This window comes from Pongo pygmaeus, chromosome 6 (genome assembly GCF_028885625.2).
Source record: "Pongo pygmaeus isolate AG05252 chromosome 6, NHGRI_mPonPyg2-v2.0_pri, whole genome shotgun sequence".
Lineage (NCBI taxonomy): Eukaryota > Metazoa > Chordata > Mammalia > Primates > Hominidae > Pongo > Pongo pygmaeus.
Window position 1 is genome coordinate 55,797,868 of NC_072379.2, and position 23,163 is coordinate 55,821,030.

General features: G+C 45.9%; 1 protein-coding gene across 2 annotated transcripts in view; it reads right to left on the bottom strand.

Annotated features, from left to right (window-relative positions):
• MINDY4 (MINDY lysine 48 deubiquitinase 4) overlaps positions 1-15,321 on the bottom strand; it is a 120,974-nt gene extending 105,653 nt beyond the window's left edge. Inside the window, exons 1-4 of one of the 2 annotated variants that reach the window (XM_054495057.2) lie at positions 15,116-15,321; positions 8,087-8,206; positions 4,427-4,662; positions 830-1,073 (exon numbers count right to left, since the gene is read on the bottom strand). In XM_054495057.2, the coding sequence (XP_054351032.1) occupies positions 830-1,073; positions 4,427-4,662; positions 8,087-8,206; positions 15,116-15,178 (663 nt within the window). In that variant the 5' untranslated portion in view covers positions 15,179-15,321. Of the gene's footprint in view, positions 1-829; positions 1,074-4,426; positions 4,663-8,086; positions 8,221-15,115 lie in introns of both variants that reach the window. The other variant, XM_054495058.2, reaches the window with a different exon arrangement.
• Positions 15,322-23,163: the final 7,842 nt, after the last annotated feature.

Sequence of the window (23,163 nt, forward strand, 5' to 3'; positions counted from 1 at the left end):
TACCACGGTCACCCTGTAAGGGAGACTATAAAACAATAATGTGAAATTTTTAGAATCTTTCTTTGCAAGAGAAAAAAATAAAAGCAGAATAAATGAAACTATAAGGCTTGGGGGGTTTAGTCCCTTTTAACTATCGTGTTTTAGATTTATTTTAAAAGATGCTGTTTTTTCCCTTTTTTTTTTTTTTTTTTCTTTTTGAGACAGGGTCTCAGTCTTGTCCAGGCCAGAGTACAGTCACATGATCACAGCTCACTGTAGCCTCAACCTCCCAGGTTCAAGCAGTCCTCCCCACTCAGCCTCCTGAGTAGCTAGGACTACAGATGCACACCACCACACCTGGCTAACTTTTTTATTTTTTGTAGAGATTGGGTGGTGGGACAAGTGTCTCCTTATGTTGCCCAGGCTGGTTTCAAATTCCTAGGCTCAAGCGATTCTTCCACCTTGGCCTCCCAAAGTGCTGGGATTACAGGCGTGAGCCACCACACTCAGCCTAAAGATGCTCTCTGAACCTGGACAGGTTCTCCACTCCTGAACTGCAAGGACAAAGCTGAGTAGGTATTCTCACCCAGCAGAGGAACAGAAAACCATGGCATCCACCTCACAAACAAAATGGGTAAGCTAAGGGCAGGAAAGGAGACCTCCTCAAGGCCCCATGTGTCACTGACAGTAGAGCCAGGGAGAAAACAGAGGCACTGTTCTTCCCACCCCACACACAGACCCTCTTCTCGGACTGCCCTGTGGGGTACCCCAAATAAACCCAGGCGTGCTTTAAGCCTGGCCCAGTTCTCAGCCTCCAGTCCCATAACAACAGAAAGAGCAACAGCCCCACCTGTGGGGAGCTGGTGATGGGCCCAGACATCATGCCTCGCACAATCAGACCAGACTTTGGCCTGGAATTCTCTCCCATCCTCTTCACATCCAAGGAAGGCTCCAAGTGAAGCTTGTCCATCTTCTCCCATGCAGAAGCCAACATAGGAGTTTCACCTGGGACTGTCTGCATGGGCTTACTTTTGTGTGGGGGCCTTTTAGATGACACAAAATTACCAAGTACATCTCCATCAAGATTGTCATGTCTGTGAAAAAGGAATATTTCCATTAAAACAGACTCCCCAAAAGGAATCAGTAACAAAGAAAGCGAATTCCACATTCAATGGGCACTCAAAGCAAGCCCATTAATAAATCTATGATGACTTCTAACCAGCCAGTGCATTATCATGAAAGACAAGGAACAGAAAATACTCTGGTATCAAGGCAAGTCTGCCCTACAAAACAAGACCAGTAAACAAGCAAACAAATTCAGAGATGATGATCCCTCAACATCCTTAAGTCCTTAAGACTTAACAGGACCCCTCAAGTCCTTAAGACTAAAGAGCATCCTTAGTCTTCCAGACCCGAATGATTAAGGAAAACTATAACCTTTCAGTACAGTCATGCCGTATGCGAAGCCCAGCCTTGCCGCACACCACTGAGAGGCGTGGAGAAGACCCATAGCAAACTTGGCATTCCCCACTGTTCAGCTAAAGCTGAAGTCAGGTGTGCCAATGTGTGTGTGTGTGTGTGTGTCAGAGAGAAACAGAGGAAGTAAGAGAGCAAGAAAGAACAAAAGAAGGTGAGAGACAGTGAGAATAAGCACAGAGTGAGAAAGAGCAAGAGTGAGAGAGCCCACGAGACAAAGTGAGAGACCTAGGCAAAGGGGAAACTTACCTCTGATCACCCAGAAGCCAGCACTCCTGTGACACAGGCTCAGCTATTTTCTACCACTGATCTCTGCCATAAATGGGTATTGCCCCCTACCCTATGCCAAGCTGCTTACCAGGCAGTGGGTCACATGTGGGAGGGCAGTCGTGTGTGCTGTGATTGTGGCATGTTAGGCAGAAGAAGAGACTGGAACCAGCCTGGGGAAATCCTGAAGGGCTCCCAGAGAAGGCAGCACCTGAGTCTGAGAGAATCAGGCAGCAAGAGGTCCCCAAAAGGCCCAGCCCCAGCACACAGGCCTCTAAGGCAGAATGTTCTCAGGGGAGCAGCCAGGGCTGGTATTCTAAGGATTTTACCCTGAAAGCTGCAGGGAATGTCTGATGCCCTTCAGCAGGATAGCAGCATGGCCAGACTCTTTTCGTGGAAAGCTCATGCTATCTTAGGGCAAGATTTGAGGTGAAGATCACTAGAGCCCTGGAGACCAGGGAGGGGCTGTGGGAATTAACCAGGAAAAGAGGATGGGAGTGTGAACTGAAGCCCTCGCCGGTGGGCAGAGAAAGGAGGAAAGAAGGAGAGTGCCTACTATCACTCTGGGTGAAGAGCTCACAGGACTCACAGACGCAGAAGATGACAGACGAGGCGGAGGCAAGAACACCCAAATTTTTGGCTTGGGTAACTGGGTGGGACTCAGGAGCTTCAACTTCCTAGTTGCCTTTTTATTGTACCAGAAGTATTTCACTTCCCAGCCAGGTAGTAAGTGCCTTGGAGGAAGAGCTTCTTCATAGCCCCTTATGACCCTCCACCTCCGAATCCTTGTGCTAATTGCTTGTCACGGTGCCACCTTTTGGCAGCTCAACATCCATGCCCTGAGCTTCAGCGACCCTCAGGAAAGGAAGTGCTTTTCAATGGAGCCAGAAGAAAGCACCCATTCCCAGGAAGTTAAGCTCACTACTGGGGACTGCAGTGTCTTAAGGTCATAATTTAATGTCATTTTTTCCCAGATAATAGAGGGTCAATCAAGAATGCCAATTCATTTTCTTCGTAAGATTTTTAAAAGAGCTTATTTTCCAGATTTTTCCCATCTCTACAGTGTTCTGTTGCCTTTTAGAATACCATACCCCTGTTTTTAAGAAAATCAAATAAAGCAAGTGCTTGAACCTTACGATCATGGAATTTAAAATAAACACAGTGAATTGTAACTACTCTTCATCACAAAGTAGTCCATTCTCACAGCCTCAACAGGAAAATAACAGCACTTCACAGCAGAGATTTTGAAAACACAGAGTGTGGGAAGTTGAACAGTGACCCCCCCCAAAGATTTTCACATCCTGATCCCCAGAATCTATTAATTCATTTATGCCAGAGGTTGCAATATTTTTAATTTTTGCATGAGTGAAAAATCAGACCTTGGCGATGACCTTGAGCATTAGGATATAAATAACTCCCTCATGCTTAGTGTTCCAATAATGGAACACTAGGCATAAGTGGGTTAACCCACTTTCGGTTAACTACATAAGTGGGCTAGCTACATAGTAAAAAGGATTTTGCAGATGTGATTAAATTAAGAGTCTTAAAATGGGATTATCTGGTGGGCCCAATGTAATCACAGGGGTCCTTCTTAGAAGGAGACATGAGGATCAAAGGTAGTAGTAAAGTTAGGAGATGTAACAACACAAGCAGAGGCTGGAGTGATGTGCTTTAAAATGGAAGAAGGGGCCAAGAGTCAAGGAACATAGGTGGCCTCTAGAAGCTAAAAAAGAAAAGAAAATAGATTTTCCCCTCAGAACCTCCAGACAGAACCAGGCCTGCTAACACCTTGCCTTTAGTCTAGTGAGACCGATTTTACACTTCTGACCTCCAGAACTGTAAGAGAATAAATTGGTATTGCTTTAACTACTGTGAGGATTAAATTTTATATGCCAACGTGACTAGGCTATGGTACCCAATTGTTTAGTCAAGTATCATTCTAGCTGTTGCTGTGAAGGCATTTTGTAAATGTGATTAACATTTACAATCAGTTGACTTTAAGTAAGGCAGATTATCCTCAATGATGTGGGTGGGCCACATCCTATCAGGTGAAGGCCTTAAGAGCAAAATCTGATGTTTCTCAAATAAATTCTTTCTCAAGATCGTAACATAAAAATCCTGTCTGAGTTTCCAGATTTCTAGCCTGCCCTACAGATTTCAGACTTGCCAGCCCTTACAGTCCCATCAGCCAGCTCCTTAAAATAAACCTTTTTTTTTTATTTTTTAAGAGACAGGGTCTCACTCCATCTCCCAAGCTACCGTGCAGTGGTGTGATCATAACTCACTGCAGCCTTGAACTCCTGGGCTCAGGTGATCTTCCCGCCTCAGCCTCCTAAGTAGCTGGGACTATATGTGCACACTGCCACCCCTAGCTAATTTTTTTTTTGTTTTTGTAGAGACAGGGTCTTTCTATGTTATCCAGGCTGAACTGGAACTCCCAGCCTCAAATGATCCTCCTGCCTTGGCCTCCCAAAGTGCTGGGATTACAGGCGTGAGCCACACTGCACCTGGCCAAACTTCTTTATATATACATACAGGTACATATGCATATAGATACATGCACACACACACACACACACACACACACGGAGCCCATACTGATTCTGTTCCTCTGGAGAATACTGACTGAAACAGCCAGGAAGTACATAGTAATTTGTTATGGCAGCAATAGGAAACTAATAAACACAATAATGGGAAAAGATACCTGGCTTTGCTTGTTTCTGACAATGATGTTCTCCATCCTGCATCTTCATCTGAAAGGTCATATATATTTACCAGTGTAGTCTCTGAGCATCTCGATGGCACTTTGTTATTTTTCTTTGGAACTGAGAGTGCAGGGATTGGAGTATCTTGAGTGAAATTGTTAGCCGTATTTCCAAAGTGATCCAGAAAGTATCTGGTGATGAGTTCAAGGCTTGTTTTTAGAGGATTTTCCTTTGCCTATCATTGGGAGAGGAAAAAAAATCATTAATTTATATACAGCTTCAGGGAAGAGTGGGAAAGACAACTATTCCACTACTTTGACCAAGTTTATCAACTTCTCATTCATTCATACAAGCTTTCAGCCAACATTTACTGGCCACATATTATATATGTCAGGTACTATGTTGGGTAGGGACACAGAGACAAAAACAAAATCTCTACCCTAAAAGAACTAGCATCCAACGCATGAGGCAGGTGATTCAATAAACAACTAGAATAAAATGTGACAGGAATAGAGGCATGCCCAAGCAAATTCCCTCTTGATTTTTTGCTCCAAGGAATAACTTTATAAAATATATATCCCTTCATTTAAAAAACAGAGTCTGTAGAGAACACTAACCCTACAGATTCATAAGTATTTGGGGCCTGAATATTTTCTTTAGCTTGTAAGCTCTGCATCTAACACTAACACCAGCGATGGTAGAGACAACTGAAGCAGAAGGTTAACATGAAGAGCATAGAGAGGCAGTCAGGACTGACTCACTTTACACCCCAACCTTAAAAACAAAAGGCAAATGAAAGTCTTCAGTAGTAGGTTTTGGAATTAAACGATACCAGTATTTTCCAGCCCCGCCTATACCAAATATTCCCTTTGGACGTTTTTTAAAAATACAGATTCCCACACCCTACTGACACTTACTACACCGGAACAGCAAGGATTTAAATTCCCCTAAGTAATTTGGATAAACACAGCTATTCATGCAGCAATATGCAGGCTGGCCTCAGGGACCCAGCCATGTGTCAGTCCCCAACCCACTCACCCAGTGACACCCAGGTCTTGCCGAGCCGTGGCTGGACATGGGACACTCTGTGATTTTGCAGACTAGCAAGGCACCTGAAAAGGAGTCTGGCAGAGCAGGCCCTCAGGGCATGCCAAGTCCTCCCCCTTCCTACTCCTCTCATCCATGCAGCAGGACTCCAGGACTAAGACCCACAGCCCATGGACTACAACCAAACTCAACAGATTCATCAGACAAAACCCGGGACAGTTTTACTATTCTTTTCAGTAAGAGATTAAAAACAAAAACTATTTTGTCTAAGATTAAATGAAGCTTACAATAAAGAGAGTTAGGGGAAAGATACTATATTTATTGTAGCCTTCTTGCTTTTTCTCTCAGTAAGAGAGACTTAAGCCCCTGAATTGCCTGATTATCCCTTATGCTTTTTCACATCACTTGGCTCACAACAGACACAGCCTTTATATGAATCTAGATATTGTTTTTCAAAATCTCAATTTACATAGGCATTTTTATCTATCCTATACCTAATAGGTTAGAACAAGTTACTGGAAATATTAACATTAAATTGCAGGGCTTTCCTGGAATCAGGCTAGCTTTGTGCTGAATGAATGTCAAAATTATTATGTAATAGATATTAATGAGTAATTTTCCTGTAAAATACACACTCCAATTCATTGTATAACAGTTAATAACTACTGTATAAATCAGGGCACTTATCAGTAACTCATGAAAATATCTTAAGTATCTTAAGATAACAACTACTTTAGGGAGACTATATTACAATGAGGGAATAAAAATCGCTTGAATGTCAAAGACACTTTTGGGAAATTAGGTAAGGTACATTTACGTTAAAAGCCCAATGTAACCAAAATGGTTAACTGAATTTTATGGGTAGTTGTCTCACTCTCTGTGCAAAATTCTCCTAAAGTGTACAGTCCACTCTCCTGCCTTAGAATACAGCAGACGGAGGATTGCAGAGTGTCTGCTGCCTGGGTCACCAGTCTTTCCACGGGACTTAGAAAGTACTTGCTACAGGACAGGAGACAGAGGTGCCTGCATGTCACCCCAGGACCCAGACGACAAGCCTTCTATTTGATGTCTTTACCGAGCCTCTGATAGACTTCACGGGGCTGCCATTGCCTACTTCTCCTCAAAGGGGAGCAAGAGAATTTCTGGCAACCTGAGTGCTCCTGTAGGTGCCAGTTGTTTTTAGTTTATATGTTTGCCTGAAATTCCACCCCTTACTTTATTGAAAGATGTCTGGCCTAGGTTCCTCCCTGGCCTATGACATGTACTTGCATAGTTTTCAAGTGGTTCAGTGGATCTTCTGGGTGTCTTAAAAAATAGCCTTGGTCCTACCACCATACGAATCCAATCTGCTAAAGTCTCATTTCAAAAAAGGATTACAATTAAAATATGCTTGATCATCACTCCTACAATAGGATTGGGAATCAAAACACCTGGTTCTAGCCTCATCCCTACCTGGTAACTGACTGTGAGACCTTGGAGAGCCAACTCTCTCTGGCTCCCCCTCCTGAGAGGAGGGAATTGATCAATGGTTTAAAGCTGGACCCTGAGAGGCTAGCCGATAAAGCAAGACCTCCTTTTCCCAACTTCAAACAGGGCATTTTCCCTTCTTTGCTTTGCGTATTGGACTTCCACATGAGATATCATTTTATTGCTTTTTTAAAAAACTGTGATAAATGCTGAACTATATCATTTTCTTTTTGACTCTGACACTATGCCCAACCACACGGCAACATTTGCTGGACAGCCCATTCTTTTTCTGTCTTCATAACAGATTAAAAAAATTAAGTAGAAAGTGTAGTTTCATTCATTCGTATAGTCATTCATTCATTTATTCCACAAATATATACTGACTATTCACTATGCCGTTGGACACTTTATGTTTGGAGATATAATAGTGAACAAAAAAGACTGCATTTCTGGCTTCTGCTGTGTCCAAGGTATTGGGGGAGGCAGATACTAATTTTAAAATCACATAAATATTCTATTGCCAATGTGATAAACACAAAAACAGGAAAACCATAGGGTGCCATGAAAGCCTATAATAGCAGGTTGGGGGAGATCAAGTCTGGGGGATCAGAGAAGCCCCCTTCCCGCCCAGGAAAACACAGTTCCATTTGCTTTCCCAACTCTAATGCACCTGGGTTAGCTGAACCCAATTCCCTCCTCTACCTAAATTATGTCACAGGAGACTCAAGACTAAGGTATTACTCAGAACTGAAGAAGGAAACTCTTACATAAGCAGGGAATGGAAAATTTTAGTATAACTGGATACGATATTCTTAAGTACAGTCTTACTAAAAATAGCCTCATGTTGGGAGGAGGGAGCACAGGGAATAACTGTGGGAGGCTTAGCACTGCCACACGCTCTGTTCAAAATGAGCCCGACAACCACACACACACAACACGCCAATGGGTGGCACCAGCTGCCTGAGATGGAAAACCCACTCCCGCTGGGGATCTGTCCACATCTGGGGGGTCCATTTCTCTCTGACCGCAAGTGTCACAGGCCAGGAGAACCTCAAGCCTCTCCTGTCACTGGCAGGGCCCATGAGTGCTTTGGCAGCGCCACACTCAGTTCCAAGACTCCACACCACACCTTAGAAAGCACATACCTTGTTCTCCTTATAGAGAAATTCGAGATGCAAAACCTTTCGAAGATCATTTCTGTTGTTTATGCTGAGGTCAGAGCGTGGGCGTTCCTGGTCCATGGTCACACATGTCTTCTTTAAGCCCTGAGGGAAGAAATCTGAATCTCTGTTTACCATCTTAAATCAAAACCCGCTGTTCTCATAAAGCACAAGCAAAAGATTCCTGATGTTCACCAAGATAATTCTCATATAACCTTTACACCTGACATCACTTTGCAATAATTAATATTATTCTGATTCTTACAACAGCCCCATGGGCTAAGTGAAGGCTGAAGTTTTCAGGCCATTTCACAGATAAGGAGTGAGTTCAGGACTTGTGCACAGGAGTCCTGGGTTTGGCCCTAGATTTGGAACCATAGTATATGAAGCTTTAAAAATAAACAGAAGAAAAAACATAAACAAAAGGCTAATATTCATTCCCTTCACTCTCAGATGGGGAAACCAGGAGATGGGGTTGACTTGCCCAACGTAACACAATGGAATCACATCACTGGTGGGGGCTGTAACCATCCCAAACTGTGAGTCCGTGACTCTGGGACCCAGGCCCATGAGAAGCTCTTGGTAAATGCTAAGTCATGAGCAAAGCCACTTTCCATCATCCCACCCTGAACTACCAGAAGACCAAGGTTCAAGGCCCAGCTGAGACATGCTCTAGCAATGGAAAATCTGGGGTTGGGGAAGTGAGGGTCCTGTTGGCAAGTGCCTGGCTTCTCCATTTGAAAAACAACCACAGCAGTTGCTTTCTGCCAACCTCACTGGGCCATGGTGATTGTCAAATGGATGGAGGCTGAGAACATGCCTCACCAACAGCTCAGCCTGGTGTTAGGGGTGTTCCTTGTTCTTAATGGATTCCAGACCCCCCAGCGCTACACAGGCTTCAGCTTCTCTCAGAGTCTTTGTGTTCAGAATTTTACAGAGGCTCTAGCTGCTGGGGAAACATGACAAAACCCATGCCCACCATGAATTTAGCTAAGAAGGTCAATTTGTGAAACTAAAAGAACACAATCTTGAAACAAACAGAGGAAAGAGGAGGCCATAGGGAAGGGAAATGGAAAGAAATGGATATATGTGTCAGAAAAAAGGTGGATTAGGTGCGTCGGGAAGAGTCCATTTGAAGGAGAGGTGGGGTTCAAAACCAACCACCCGCATTTCATCTGGGCTTAACCATGGCTTTCCCTCCAGTTGAAGTGATGTGGAACATGCTATAACGAGGGTCGCTCTCTGATAGATAATTCTTTATGTCTGTCAACAGTTCAAATGAGCAAGCCCTGCACATTTAACAAACCCCACCCCCACCCTGGCTCTAGAGTGTGATGCACACCAGCATTTGAAAACCACCGGGGGCCTGGGCATGGTGCCATAGGCCTGCAGTCCCAGAACTTTGAGAGGCCGAGGCAGGAGGAATCTTTGAGCTCATGACTTCAAGGCCACAGTGAGCTATGATTACACCACTGCACTCCATCCTGGATGAAAGAGTGAGACCCTATCTATCTCTAAAAAAAAAAAAAAAAAAGAAAAAGAAAGAAAGAAGAAAAGGAAAGAAAAGAAAAGAAAAGAAATACCATTGGGGTAGAGGACAAGGGTGCCCTTGGGAGTCAGCCAGTCCTCAGTCCCATCCAGCCCATTCAAACTTCATTCGCCCAACAAACACCTGTCATGCACCTCCTATGTGCCAGGCTCTGTTCTAGATGCAGGAGAGACAGAAGGAATAAGAGCTGATGTTCTGTTGGGAAAGCAGACCATAAATGTATAGTGTGGCAGCTGCTAATATGCACTACTAGGGAGACAAAGCAGGGAGAGGGAAGACAAGGATGAAGGCCACTGTTTTAGATGGTCAGCTATTTGTTCAGCATCATCCACATGCTCACTCCTGTCCCAGTTTCCCTATCTGTGAAATGAAGGGAACAGACCACTAGTCTGTAAGTCCAGTTGCTAGAGGCAGAGCAGTGAACAGATGAAAGTCTCAGTCCTCAGGGAGCTTGCACAAAGTCTCAGTCCTCAGGGAGCTTGCACTCTATGGGGGGAGAGACAACAAGTATAGTATGATATGGGGAAAAAACATACAAAGTAGGATAAGGAGACAGAGAGGGCTAGGGTGGGTGTGGGGATGGGCTGCTACTTTATCAAAGGTGATCAGGAAAGGCATCATTGACTGATGAGGGAATCAAAAGAGCAGGCCACGCAGACACTTGGGAGAAAAGTGTTCCAGGCAAGGAACAGCAAGTGCAAAGGCCCTGAGCCAGCTGCAAAAGGCCAGTGCTTCTAGAGCTGCATGGCAGGGGAAAGGAGGTAAGGAAGTCAGAAGTCACCCAGAGACTCATAAGGAAAGGCCTTGTGGGCTTTTATGAAATGGGAAGGCTACTATTTTGAACTGACATATTTTTGAAAGATCACTTGGCTGTTAGGTTGAAAATAAACTGTAGGAGGCAGGAGATGAAGGAGAAACCATTTAGGAGGCTATTGAACAATTCACAAATCACATGAAACAAAGGGGTGGCTTGGAGCAAGGTGTTTGCAACAGAAGTGGTAAGAAGTGGCTACATTCTGTATGTGCTCTGATGATAAAGCCAACAGATTTGCTGATGGACTAGATATGAGGTGCACAAGAAAGGAACAAGCCAAGAATAATTCCAAAGTTTTGGGCCCAGGCAATTAGAAGGACAGAGATGCCATTTATTCCAATGGGCACAGTTGTAGGAGGAACAGGAAATCAGAAATTGAGTTTTGGACATTATGATAAATATATATTTGTTCTTTGTCCCAGGTTCCCGGCACATAGATTCTAAAATCCTTGGAATCTCCAAGGTGATAAGAATGTCTTCTGTATGCTAATGTGATGACTAGTGGCTGGGGACTCCTAGATAGCTCAGGATGGGGGCTGGTCACCATTAAGAGCAAACCTTGATTAGCGGGCTGGAACTTTCAGCCCTACCTCCCAATCTCCCAGAGAGGGAAGAGAAGCTATAGATTGAGCTAACCACCAATGGTCAATGATTTAATCAAACATTCCTATATAACAGAATCGACATAAAATCTCCTGAATGATGGGGTTCAGGCAGTTCCCAGGTTGGTGCTGGGAGGGCAGCATGCTGAAGAGGGCATGGAAGTTCCATGACCCTCCACCCACACCTTGCCCTATGCATCTCTTCCATCTGGCTGTTCCTGAATTGTGTCCTTTATAGTAAACTGGTAAATGTAAGTAAAGTGTTTCTCCGAGTTCTGTGAGCCATTCTAGCACATTATTAAAACTATGGAGGGGGGTGTGGGAACCCTCAATTTATAGCTAGTTGGTCAGAAGTTCAGGTGGCAACTTGGGACTTCTGACTAGCATCTGAAGTGGGGGCAGTCATGAGCCTGACTTAACCTGCAGGGTCTGCACTAACTCTAGGTAGTGTCAGGACTGATTTGAATTGTACGACACCCAATTGGTGTCTGGAGGGTTGGAGATTTAGTTTGTATGGAGGAAAAATCCCCCATACATTTGGTGTCTGAAGTGTGAGCAGAAACACTATCAGAGACATGTTGAGATGCTTGTTAGCCATCCCAGTAGATATGTAGAATAGGCAGTTGTAAGAATTCAAGAGTTCAAGGAGAGGTCTCAGCTAGAGATAGACATTTGGGAATTGTCAGCATACAGATGGTATGGGAATCCACAAGACTGGCTGAGATGTCTTGAGAGTGAATGGACAGAAGAGAAGAGAGCCATAAACTGAGTCCTTGAGCCCACCAGAGTGCACAGGACAGAGAAACTAGGGGGACCAGCGAAGACCCTGAAGGGAGCACCCAGAGGAGTAAGAGGGAAGCTAAGAGGGACAGTCTCCTAGAAGACAAGCAGAAGGACACAATCAACTGTGACAAACATAATCATTAGATCAAGAAGGGCGAGGACTAAAAATTCCAGGTTGATAATGGCCCTAAGAAGAGCTATTTCCATGGAATGGTGGGGACAAAAGTCTGATTAGAATGGGTTTGAGAAAGCAGAGAAAAGAATTAAAATGAGAGTAGACACAGCTCCTTTATGGGGTTTCTATAGAAAGGGAGGAAACAATAAACCAGTAGCTAGGGTTTGGGGGTCAAGATGGGATTCTGCAGGAGCACGATATGTGCTGACAGGAGTAACCCAGTAGAGGAGGGAAATGCATGGTGCAGGAGACAGCGACATCCCTGAGCACACAAGAGAGGGCATGCACACATGGAGGGGTGGGCCTAACCAGGGGTATGGAGAATTCATCCACAGGAACACTAGAGAGAGCAGAGTGAATGGTGCAGCCCAGGAAGGTGAGTAAGTGTGGTAGTGTGAGCCTGCTGGACTTCTCTCATGACTTCTGTTTTCTCAGTGAAGTTAAATGGGGAAGGAGCTTCAGGGTTTGAAGAAAGAGAAGGTATGAAATGGTCATCCAGGATTTGAGAGAGTAAGCAGGCTGGAGAGTTGCAACCAGGTGGGCAGGCACCCATAAGGCACCACAAGGGTGAGTGGCTATGGATTTAGAGTGATACCATCAACACAGTGGTGTGTGTTTCTCTCCAATCTCATTCAGCTCTATGGGTGCAAGTGTGGAGCAGGACGAGTGGAATTTTACTGTCAGAAAAGAATGATGAAGGGAGAGAAGGGCAAAAGAGCTGCACCTGTTGTGGAGGGTGCAATTATAACGATGGGTGGGTGAGAAGTAGGCGGGTTATGGTAGGCCCAAGGGACTGTGAAAAGTTGGCAGGAACAATGCAACATAGATGTGGTGAGGCTGGAGAAGAGTTTATGTGGGGCCAGGAAGGGGAACAAGCTAGAAATTTTGACAGGTGGGAAGCTTGGAATTGAGATTACAGAAACGGCGCAGTACTGGTAACAACAAGCCCAGCTCATAACCATGGGGCAGGATGGCAGAGGGAGGATGGCACAGTCACTGCAGGAGTGGAGCCACAGACTCAAGAAGCTGGGGTAGCAGAAGAGTCACCTCAGCGGACCCTGCCATCTCCAGGAGACTACCATGACTCCCTCTGAGGGAAGACCACACTTGGTGAGTTCAAGTAGGCCAAAGTGGCTGAAGGGTAAAGGGCGGAACAAGCAGTTATGGAAGATGAGGTCTGAGCGTAGCCAGAGCCAAGTAATGGAGAGACGTGAAGTCTAATTATGATGGGAAGCCAGTAGAGGGGTTTGAGCAGGGGAATTACATGGTCTGACCTGCTCACCCTGGGCAAGTTTGTTGGCCTCCTGGTCTCATGATAATCTTATGTGAAAGGGAATACTTATACCTATCTTTCAGGACTGTTAGGAGGATCTGAGACAACAAACCAGCACCTTCTAGGTACCTGGCACCAAGGTGGCAGCTCTCTTGGTTACGACTGCTGGGTGCAATGACTGCCTGTGCAAAACCCTGTGGGGAGCACGTGGTCTCTGCCCTGGAGCAGAAGGCGATGAGAAAGCAGTATACCTGGGCTGCAGTCCCAGCTCACTGTGACCTTCTGAGTAACTGTGGGCAACTTCTTTCTACTCTTAGGGCCTTAGCGTGCCCAGATAAAACATGGCAGGGAGAGGAGACCAGAGGAACTTGGCCATGTCAAGTGGGGGGTGGTGGGGAGGGATGTGAGAGAGGCTAGAAATGAAACTGAGATGGTAAGCTGGGGTCAAGCTACAGGGCAGGCTTGGATGTCAGTGAGGACGCTGGATTTCATTTGTACTCAAGAAAGAACATGAGGTAGCCCTCTCTAAGAGTTTTGTTCAGTGACCCAGACTTAAAAGAAATGATGTTAACAGTCAGCTTTCCAGGGTGTGTCAATTGATATCCAACACGCAGCCAGGACTTGGTGATGGCAGGTCAATTAGCCATAAAGACAGGGCAGATGCGACAAAGCCAAATGCATTTAAAATTTTTTCAAATAAAAATAAATCATAAAAAACACACAAAGACACTTTCCAAACAGGTGCACTTCAGAGACACCTGTTTGGTGTCAGAAACAGTGAGGGCGGGAGGAGGTATAAAGTTGAACACCTGCGTGCACATTGTATCTATATGTCAGATCCAATGCTTGGGAGCTGCCCGTATGTTAATATTAATCCTCATTATAAATCTGCAAAGGGTAGGTCTTATTTTCCTGTTTTACAGATAACGAAATTGAGGCAGTGAGTAAAGTACTGAGGTTCACACTGCAAACTAGTAGCAAATATTTGAACCGTCTCCGTCTGACTTCAAAGTCCTTCCCCTTTCCTCCATTCAAAAAATTACGTGTATGTGTTTTCATACCAGACAAGTGCCCATCGCCCTAGCCCAGTATGACACTGCAAGGCAGACAAAACACAGAGTGCAGCCCTCAGTCACCATGTGTTGAATGAGCTAATGTATGTCCCCCTCCACTACCACGCCCAAGACCCCCCGGCGAGCTCCTTCCCCACCGAGGTCCCTGTCTCCACCCTGAGGCCAGATGACAGCTAAGGACCTTCCAAGCTTGTGAACGCTGCAAAAACTCTCCTGGGACAAGACAATAGGAAAACTTACAAAAATTAAAGCAACCACTGGAATTCCCACTGTTGACTAAAATGACTAAGGGTTTGACCGTCAAGAACTTTTCTGGGCTTTTGGGGTTCCCTCTGGGAGAAGTTCTTTCCGAGTGGGACCCTGACTTGCGTGGGTCGCGCAAGGAGGCCGGCAGCCAGGCTGGGGCGCAGGCCTGCCCGCTGTGCGCCCGCGCTAGGATTGCTTGGCGCAGCCCCCGAGCCCCTCCCCAGCTGCCGCCGCCCCGGAGCGCGAATGCCCCAGGAGGGCAGCGGACGGGGCCCAAACCCTGCCTTGCAGAAGCGCCCCGTGACGACGGCAGAAACGCCTCGTGGGAAATGTAGTTTCTCCTGTCCCGGGAAAGCGGCGCTCTTCTGGGGCATCTCTGGAGCAGGCAGTAGGCAGGGAACGGGCGCCCTCGCAGAAGGTAGAAAGCCTTCAGGGGAGACCCCGATGATCCCCCCAAATTAGAGCCACTTCCTGGGCTTTGGAGGGGGCGAGCCGTTACCTTTCTGCTGAGGAACTCCCTGACCAAGGAGGCGGCCACCTCCTCCACGAAGAGGCTGTCCATGGCTCTGGCTCTGGCTCTGCCTCTACCCACGAGGCCCACGCCAGGCCGCAGCACCAGGCAGCTGGGTCGGTCCGGCGCAGTATGGCCGCGTTGCCGTGGCGACGGCGGCGTCGGCGCGGCGAGAACTCCTCCCCTTCCCTGGGGCTGGCGGGCTGGGGCGGGAGGGAAGGGGTGGAGCGTCCTGCAAACTCGCGTCTCAGAGTGGGAAGCCGCAGCCAGGGATCCCTGATGTCGCCTAGGGCCCCGCCCACGGCTCCGGACTCGGGGCCTCACTCTGACCCTAGCCCTGGTCATCTGAGAGGCCTAGGACAAATTACCGCTCCGCTCCGAGGCTCCATTTTCCTAGACATAAAATTGGAAAAATGCCTGGCTCCTTGTTTCTGGAGGACTAAACTCACAGGGAAGTGACCCCCTCAGGTCCACCCTCAGCACCACGGCCCCCTCTGGGGCCACCAACGCTACTGACCTTGGCGGGCCTTGACCGTGGGGGCAAGGAAGCCCAGGATTCTGCTTCTTGGGCACCGAAATTAAAGGACATGTTCCTCGCCCCTTGGTGCCTGCTTTCCCGTAATGAGACTGCCATTTATTGATCACCAAGCTCTTAACTCACGATTGCACTTTTAATCCTTACAACTTCCTGGCTAGGTGGTTACTGTTGGCCCCATTCTTTAAAACGGGACACTGAGATTCAGAAAGGCTAAGATTTTGCTGAGGCCCACACAGCTGGGTACTGGGAAAGTTGAGTTTCTAACCAAGCCCAGTACATTTTCCCCGAACTTAGTCACCTGGGTTCTACCTTCACAATCTTTGCCACTTCCGCATGTTACCTATTGTATCCCTTTGCTTGGGCTGCCATACAAAGTACCACAGACCATGTGGCTTAAACAACACATTTATTGTCTCCCAGTTCTGAGAGCTGCAGACCAAGATCAAGGTGTCAGCTGGATGGTTTCTTCTGAGGCCTCTCTCCCTGGCCTCTATTATAGATGGCCACCTTCTCCCAGTGTCTTCACGTGGCTAGCCATCCGTGTGCGCCTGTGTCCTAATCTCTTCTTATAAAGACATCAGTTGTATTGGAATAGGGTCCACCCTAATGACTGCATTTCCACGTCATTACCTCTTTAAAGACCCTATCCAACACAGTCACATTCTGGGGTACCAGGCGTTAGGACTTCAACACGGGAATTTTTTTTTTTTTTTTTTTTTTTTTTTTTTTTTTTTTTTTTGAGACAGAGTCCCGCTCAGGCGCCCAGGCTGGAGTGCAGTGGTGCAATCTCAGCTCACTGCCAAGTGAACATCCACCTCCTGGATTCAAGCCATTCTCCTCCCTCAGCCTCCTGAGTAGCTGGGATTGCAGGCGCCTGCCACCATGCCCAGCTAATATTTGTACTTTTAGTAGAGACAGGGTTTCACCATGTTGCCAGGCTGGTCTTGAACTCCTGACCTCAGGCAGTCCGCCCGCCTCGGCCTCCCAAAATGCTGGGATTACAGGCATGAGCCACCGTACCCGGCCCAACACAGGAGTTTTGAAAGACACAATTCAGCCCTTAACCCCTATACTGTTACTTATGTATTATTTTCTTTAAATCCACATACATGTTTTACAATTTATTTTAAAAGGAAAGTGTTCCCAAGCAGTAATAGCCACAAGATCTTGGGTTTTATGTGCTTATTAAATCTCTAATACACATTAAAACAAACACAAAACCAGAAAGGTATGCATTCACCTCAATCACCTTACAACCACCACTGGCACATGTACCACACTTGGGAAGCAACTGTCTCACCCTATACAGTCTCCATAGGACGTGGCTTTAATGTGGCAGATTGCACCATAATCTCCAAGCAATTTCCCCCCTCAACCTGTGATGGTTCTTTGAGAAGCCTCTTTTGAACATGTTGTGCTATGTGAGAAAGAGCCATATGCTCTTATATGTAGAGAGAGAAGGGCAGAGTTGCAGGAGACAGTGTGATGCTTGGTCCAGGGGCCCTCGTGTTCCAGCTGTGAAGACACACTGATGGACGATGTGTAATAATGAAAGAATAACATGAGAGATTTATGCTCCATAAAAGATTGTGTATCAGGGGTCCCCAACCCCCCAGGCTGTGGACCAGTATGGGTCTATGGCCTGTTAGGAACCAGGTCACACAGCAGGAGGTGAGTAGTCGCAAAGGAGCATTATCGCAAAGGAGCATTACCACCCAAGCTCCACCTCCTGTCCAATCAACCACAGCATTAGCTTCTCATAGAATCACGAACCCTATTGTGAACTGCACATGCAAGGGACCTAGGTTGCGCACTCCTTATGAGAATCTAATGCCTGATGATCTGAGGTGGAACAGTTTCATCCCAAAACCATCCCCCACCTCCCATGCAAAAACTGTCTTCCACGAAACTGGTCCCTGGTGCCAAAAATGTTGAGGACCGCTGTTGTGTATCACAGATAGTAGGTGTTATATACTAGGTCAGAAGAAAGAGAGATTTCCCCCATGGAGGCAGACGAAGGTGAAAAGAGAAAAAAATCATTCATTCCTCCATTGATTTACTCCTTTAAAAATATTTGTTGAGCCCTTACCACGTGCCAGGTGTATGGGTGCTGCAGATTTAACACTGTAAAATATATGCCTTCTTGAAGAGAGAATGGGGAAAGATGGAAATGGGGAGATGGACAGAAAAAAAATTTATAAATGCATACAAAACACAGAGCACTGCAGATGGTTTAAAGGGTATCATAGATGTATGTATGTATGTATTTTAGAGGCAGCATCTCATTCTGTCACCTAAGCGGGGTTCAGTGACACAATCATAGCTCACTGTAAGCTCAAATTTTTGACCTCAAATGATCCTCCCACCTAACCTCCCAAGGAGCTAGGACTACTGGCATGCACTACCCTACCTGGTTTGTTTGTTTGTTTGTTTATTTATAGAGATAGGGTCTCACTATGTTGCCCAGGCTGGTCTTCAACTCCTGGCCTCAAGCTATCCTCCTGTCTGTAGGATGGCTTGAGGATATGCAGCTTCCCAAAGTGCTGAGATTACAGGAGTGAGTCACTGCAGCTGGCCCCCAAAATCATAGATTTAAAGAGGAAAAAAAGCACAGAAGGAGTATAGGAGGATTTTTTATGGCGAGCAGAGATTATAATTTTTAAAAGTTGACTGGATAAGATCACTTCGATGGTAGAACTTCTGCAAGGAAGAGAGGATGTGAGCTATGCGGAGACTTGGAGGGAGAGCACTTCAGGCAGAAGAAGCGCAAATGCAGAGGCCCTGCAAGGGCGACCAACCTGAGTGCTTGTGAAATTTTGAGGCCAGAGGGAGCGGAGAGAAGGCAGAAACAGGGGCCTGGTGGCATAGGGCCATCAGAAGGGCTTGACTTTTCCTCTGAATGGGGAATCCTTTGGAGAGTTTTGAGCAGAGGAGAGACAGGATCTGACTTAGGTTTTGACAGGATCTCTTTGGCTTTTGTTTTGAGAATAGATTGTAGATTAAGGGCAAGTACAATGGATCCTCAAAAAACATTGCTTCCTTCAACATTGTTTCATTATGATGTTGAAAAGAAAAAAAAATCAGTTCCCAGCTGGGGCTACTGTCTGTGTGGAATTTGCGGGTCCTCCCCATGTCTGCACAGGTTTCCTCCATCATCCCAAAGGTGTGCACGTTGGGTGAATATGTGTGTCTACACGGTCCCAGTGTGAGTGACCGTGGATGTGGGTGGGGGTGTGAGTGCTTGACCTGTGATGGAATGTTGTCCTGTCCAGGGCAGGCCTTTTGCCCTGACCACTCATGATCCTGAACTGGAATAAGCTGGTAAAGATTGGTGATCTTTTTGGGACCAGAAATATGCCAGGAACTCAACTCTTGTTTATAGCAATTAGCCTATGGTAACACTGGTTTTGTTATATGTCATTTTGCTGAAAGCTGCAGTTTCCAAAAACCTATGGATGATGCTAAATGAGGACTTACTGTATGGAAGCAGGGAGACTAGCTGGGAGACAACTGCACCAATCAGTGGTCCAGGTGAAACTTAGGCTAGACATGGTTAAGTGCGTGTGTGTGTGTGTGTGTGTGTCTGTCACTTTCCTGGCCGTGAAACTCTTTTTTCACATTGGAATGAAAGGTTAAGCAAGAGAAGTGCAGGAATGCATTCTTTTTCCACGCACATAGCTGGCTCCTGGGAATAAAAGAACCTTAGCACAACCTTAAGGTGGCAAGTAAAAGGGGCAATCTGGTAATCATGGAAGGGCAGAGGGTGTGCTACGAGACATCTGGGAAAGACTAGATCACATCATGTGTCCCATTATTTTCCACCAATCCTCCACAAGGAATCCTCATTTCTCTACATCGCGTTCCTGTGAGCTGGAACATTCTCACAAACCTAAGGGAGCCCTGCTGTCCTGCCTGAACATGAATGGTAATTGAGGTCTTCTTACTAAAAAAAATGCTGGAGATAAAAACAGCAATGCCATCAAAATAAGGACCCAATCGTTGTAAATATCTACAATAACTTAAAAAGAAAAAAAATGCTTTTCCAGATTTCATAAAATAGGGATAAACCCACGAAGCCTGCTAAATAAGCAAGAACTATAAAATATGCTTGCCCGGTACCCAGAAAGTAATAATTTCTCCGTGTTACTGATTGACCTAAAGCCAGATTTAGCCAAGATGAGCATGTACCTCGTTAGTGATGGGCAGTCATTTCATTCACCTTCTCAACGATGCAATGGACTACACGTGAAATCTTAACAATGGGAATATGAGTGCAAAGGTTAACTCCTAAAAGATGACAGATAGCATAAAATCTTCGTATAAGCTTAAAAACAAGTTAAGCCAAGAAGTCATAATTTCTTGTAGGAAAATAAAGCTTTGGTAAAGCTTTATAAAAATAAAAGCAAGGAAATGAAGCTATGATTCAGGTCAGCAGTTACCTGGGAAGGGGAAGGTCAAGGACATGGCAGATGAGAACAACGCAGGTAATGATAAGTATTCGTCAGTGCTCTGGGTGTCGTGAGTGTATTTGTTTCTTAAGTATCTTTTATATTATTTCTATTGATTCATTAGTTAATAAAAGATGGCCTCTCAAGGACCAGTGATGGCAGGATGTCATGAATTGACAAGAGTTGTGTTATTAATTAACTCCATGTCCCTGAGGTAGCAAAGAAAGGGAGGGAGAAAAATTCAATGGACTTTACATTGGAGGGACAATTTAGATGGCCTTGCCTCATAACACATCTGTCACACTGAGGAGAAAGGCGTGTGTGTGTGTGTGTGTGTGTGTGAAATCATATCCATCACCATACAGCTGTGGCTCTGTGCATCTCTGAGTCAACGAGTTCCTGCATTTGTGTGAGTCTACCCACAGGAATTCCTGGACCCCCTGAATTCTGTTTGGTGCCCTGTTTGGTTCTGGCAGCAGGATGCATCCGGTGTGTTGTGAGACTTGGAGCAGGAAGGCGAGGCCTGCTACATGGGGACCAGATGTTTTGCAAGATTGTGAGGATCAAGCATTGCCTCCTCCAGGATGCTCCAGGGAGGTGACTGGCTGAATGAATCCCTCCCCAGCTGAGGGCTCCTTGAGTGTCTGGAGGGCTTGGATCAGGAGGTTCCAGAGAATAGAAGCATACACTCTTGTCCCCATAACCATGTCCTCCCAGGGACTGGCTGTCAGGGTTGGGGGCTGGGAACAGGGATCTGACCAAATGCAACATGTCTGGACTAGGGGGGTTGGAAGAACATTGTGAAACTCCTTCTAATGATGTGACTCTCAGACCTTCCCAGCTGTCTGGCCACCATCCCCAAAGATCAGGACAGGGGATCCAACCCAGGCCACTGTCCTTAGCAATATGAAGAAACAGTTTATTTGCACACTCCCCCCACAGCTCTATCTTATCCACCACATCCCAATCTCTGCTCCCAGGATGTATCCACATGGTCGCCAACATGAGACTGGAGATGGAGGGGCGACCCAGGCCCCAGCCAGGCTCCAGTAGGAGGAGATGGGACAGCCACCCCTGAAGTGAGATTGTTGGTCTTTCACTAGGCCTGGCACATCCAAGATCTCCTCGCTGTCAGGAATGATGAGGCCCAGCCATTTGTGCAGGTCTGTGCATGGGAACTGACTGGGGAGAGAAAAGAAGATAGCAGAGGTATCCCATGGGGTTTTGAGAAAAATGTCCATTTTAATCAAGAAGAATGTATAATTCTCCACCAACGTGATAGTTAATTTCATGTGTCAACTTGGCTAGGTCATGATACCCTGCTCTTTGGTCAAATGCCAGCCTGGATGTTGCTGTGTGTAGACTTTGAGTAAAGCAGGTTATCCTTCAGTGTGGGTGGGCCTCATCCAATAAGTTGATTGCCTTAAAAGCAAGACTAAGGTTCCTCAAGGAAGAGAGTGTTCTGTCTCCAGCCTGCCTTTGTACTCAAGCTGCAATATCAACTCTTCCCTGGGTCTCCAACCTGCCAGCCTGCCTTGCAAGTTTCAGACTTGCCAGTCCCCACAATCATGTGAGCCAATTCCTTAAAATAAATCAAGGGAGGAAGAAGGTTGTCCCTAGAGAAAAAGAACCAGTTAGGTCACACACACACACACACACACACACACACACACGCCCCTAAATAATATAAACCCAACCTACTTTGCTGCACACTTGCCCTGAAATGGCCCTATGAAATTCTTGATCAAAGCTCCTTGGATGCTGTCCAGATAAAGGTGCCTTCTCTGGGGCCAAGCTGAGACTTTTGGCAGTTGCTTCACATTCTAATGTTTTCACCAGCAAGTACAGACCCCAAACCTTCAGACATAGCTGTCAGTGCCTCCCTGTGAAAAATTCCTGTTGAAATGGTGCAGACATTCTTTGGAAATCATAACATAGTCTCCTCCAAAGTAGGATTCAGCATAAAAATTCTAGTCTGAGTAAATGAATTGAAACTGCTCCCAAAGTGGTGAAGTCCTGTGTGAAGTCTGCTAGTTGCTCAATGGAATCCATTATTTCCTTCATGCATGGTTATATGTTTGGAGCTGGGCAAAAGACTTCAAAGCCACGTGGTATTTCCCAGCCTTTCTTGAAGTCAGAGGCAGCCATCGAAGTAAGTTTGTCACCAGCAGAATAAGAGGGCCGGCACCTTAAAACCAGGCCCTATCTCTTTCATCCTTTTTTCTCTCCTGTAAGCCAGAGCACCAGCTGCAACAATGAGCATGTGCTGTGACCCTAAAGACAAAAGCAACACCTATGGACAGTGATTCTCAAAAGTGTAGCTGCCTCCCAAACACCAGCATCAGCACCACTTGAAAACTAGAAATGCAAATTCTCAGTCCCTATGTCAGATGTGCTGAATCAGAAGCTCTGAGAGTGGGGCCCAGCAATCTGTGTTTATAAGACTTCCAGGTACTTCTGATGCTCACTCAAGTTTAAGTGTGCTATCCTGGGGGATGGCAGAAATAAGATGGAAGGAACCTGGTTCCCTGAATGACTGCATGGAGCAGAGTCACATGGTGACAGGGACTTCAGACGGTCACAGGTGAGAGAAATACACTTTCATCTGGTTTGAGTTTAGTGTTTTTAGTTTTTTTACTTTTTTTCCTATTTTTGGAAGTGGGGATGAGGGAGTCTTTTGTTAAAGCAGCTTATCTTTTCAACCTAAATACTATGAATCTCTAAGAATGAGTGAAAGCTCAATCAGTTGTGGGGCAGTGGTCTCTTTCTCCAGGGTTTGCTAGACCAGATATTCCCACAGGGATTGTCCATACTGATGTATCACAAATTGATTATAGGGATGCTGGAGTCACAATCTCCTCAGGCCTCAGGACAGCTAAATGAAGCCCATCTGGCCAGATACCATAGGCCATTACTACCATGAACAGTCTTCTCTATTTATCTCAGGCTGTACAAATATGATTTTCTATATGTGCCCTGGAGATGCCTCCTGCTGCTCACAATTTTTAATCTTCTGCCTCTTGCTCTCCCTCTCCCCTGGTTCTCTGACT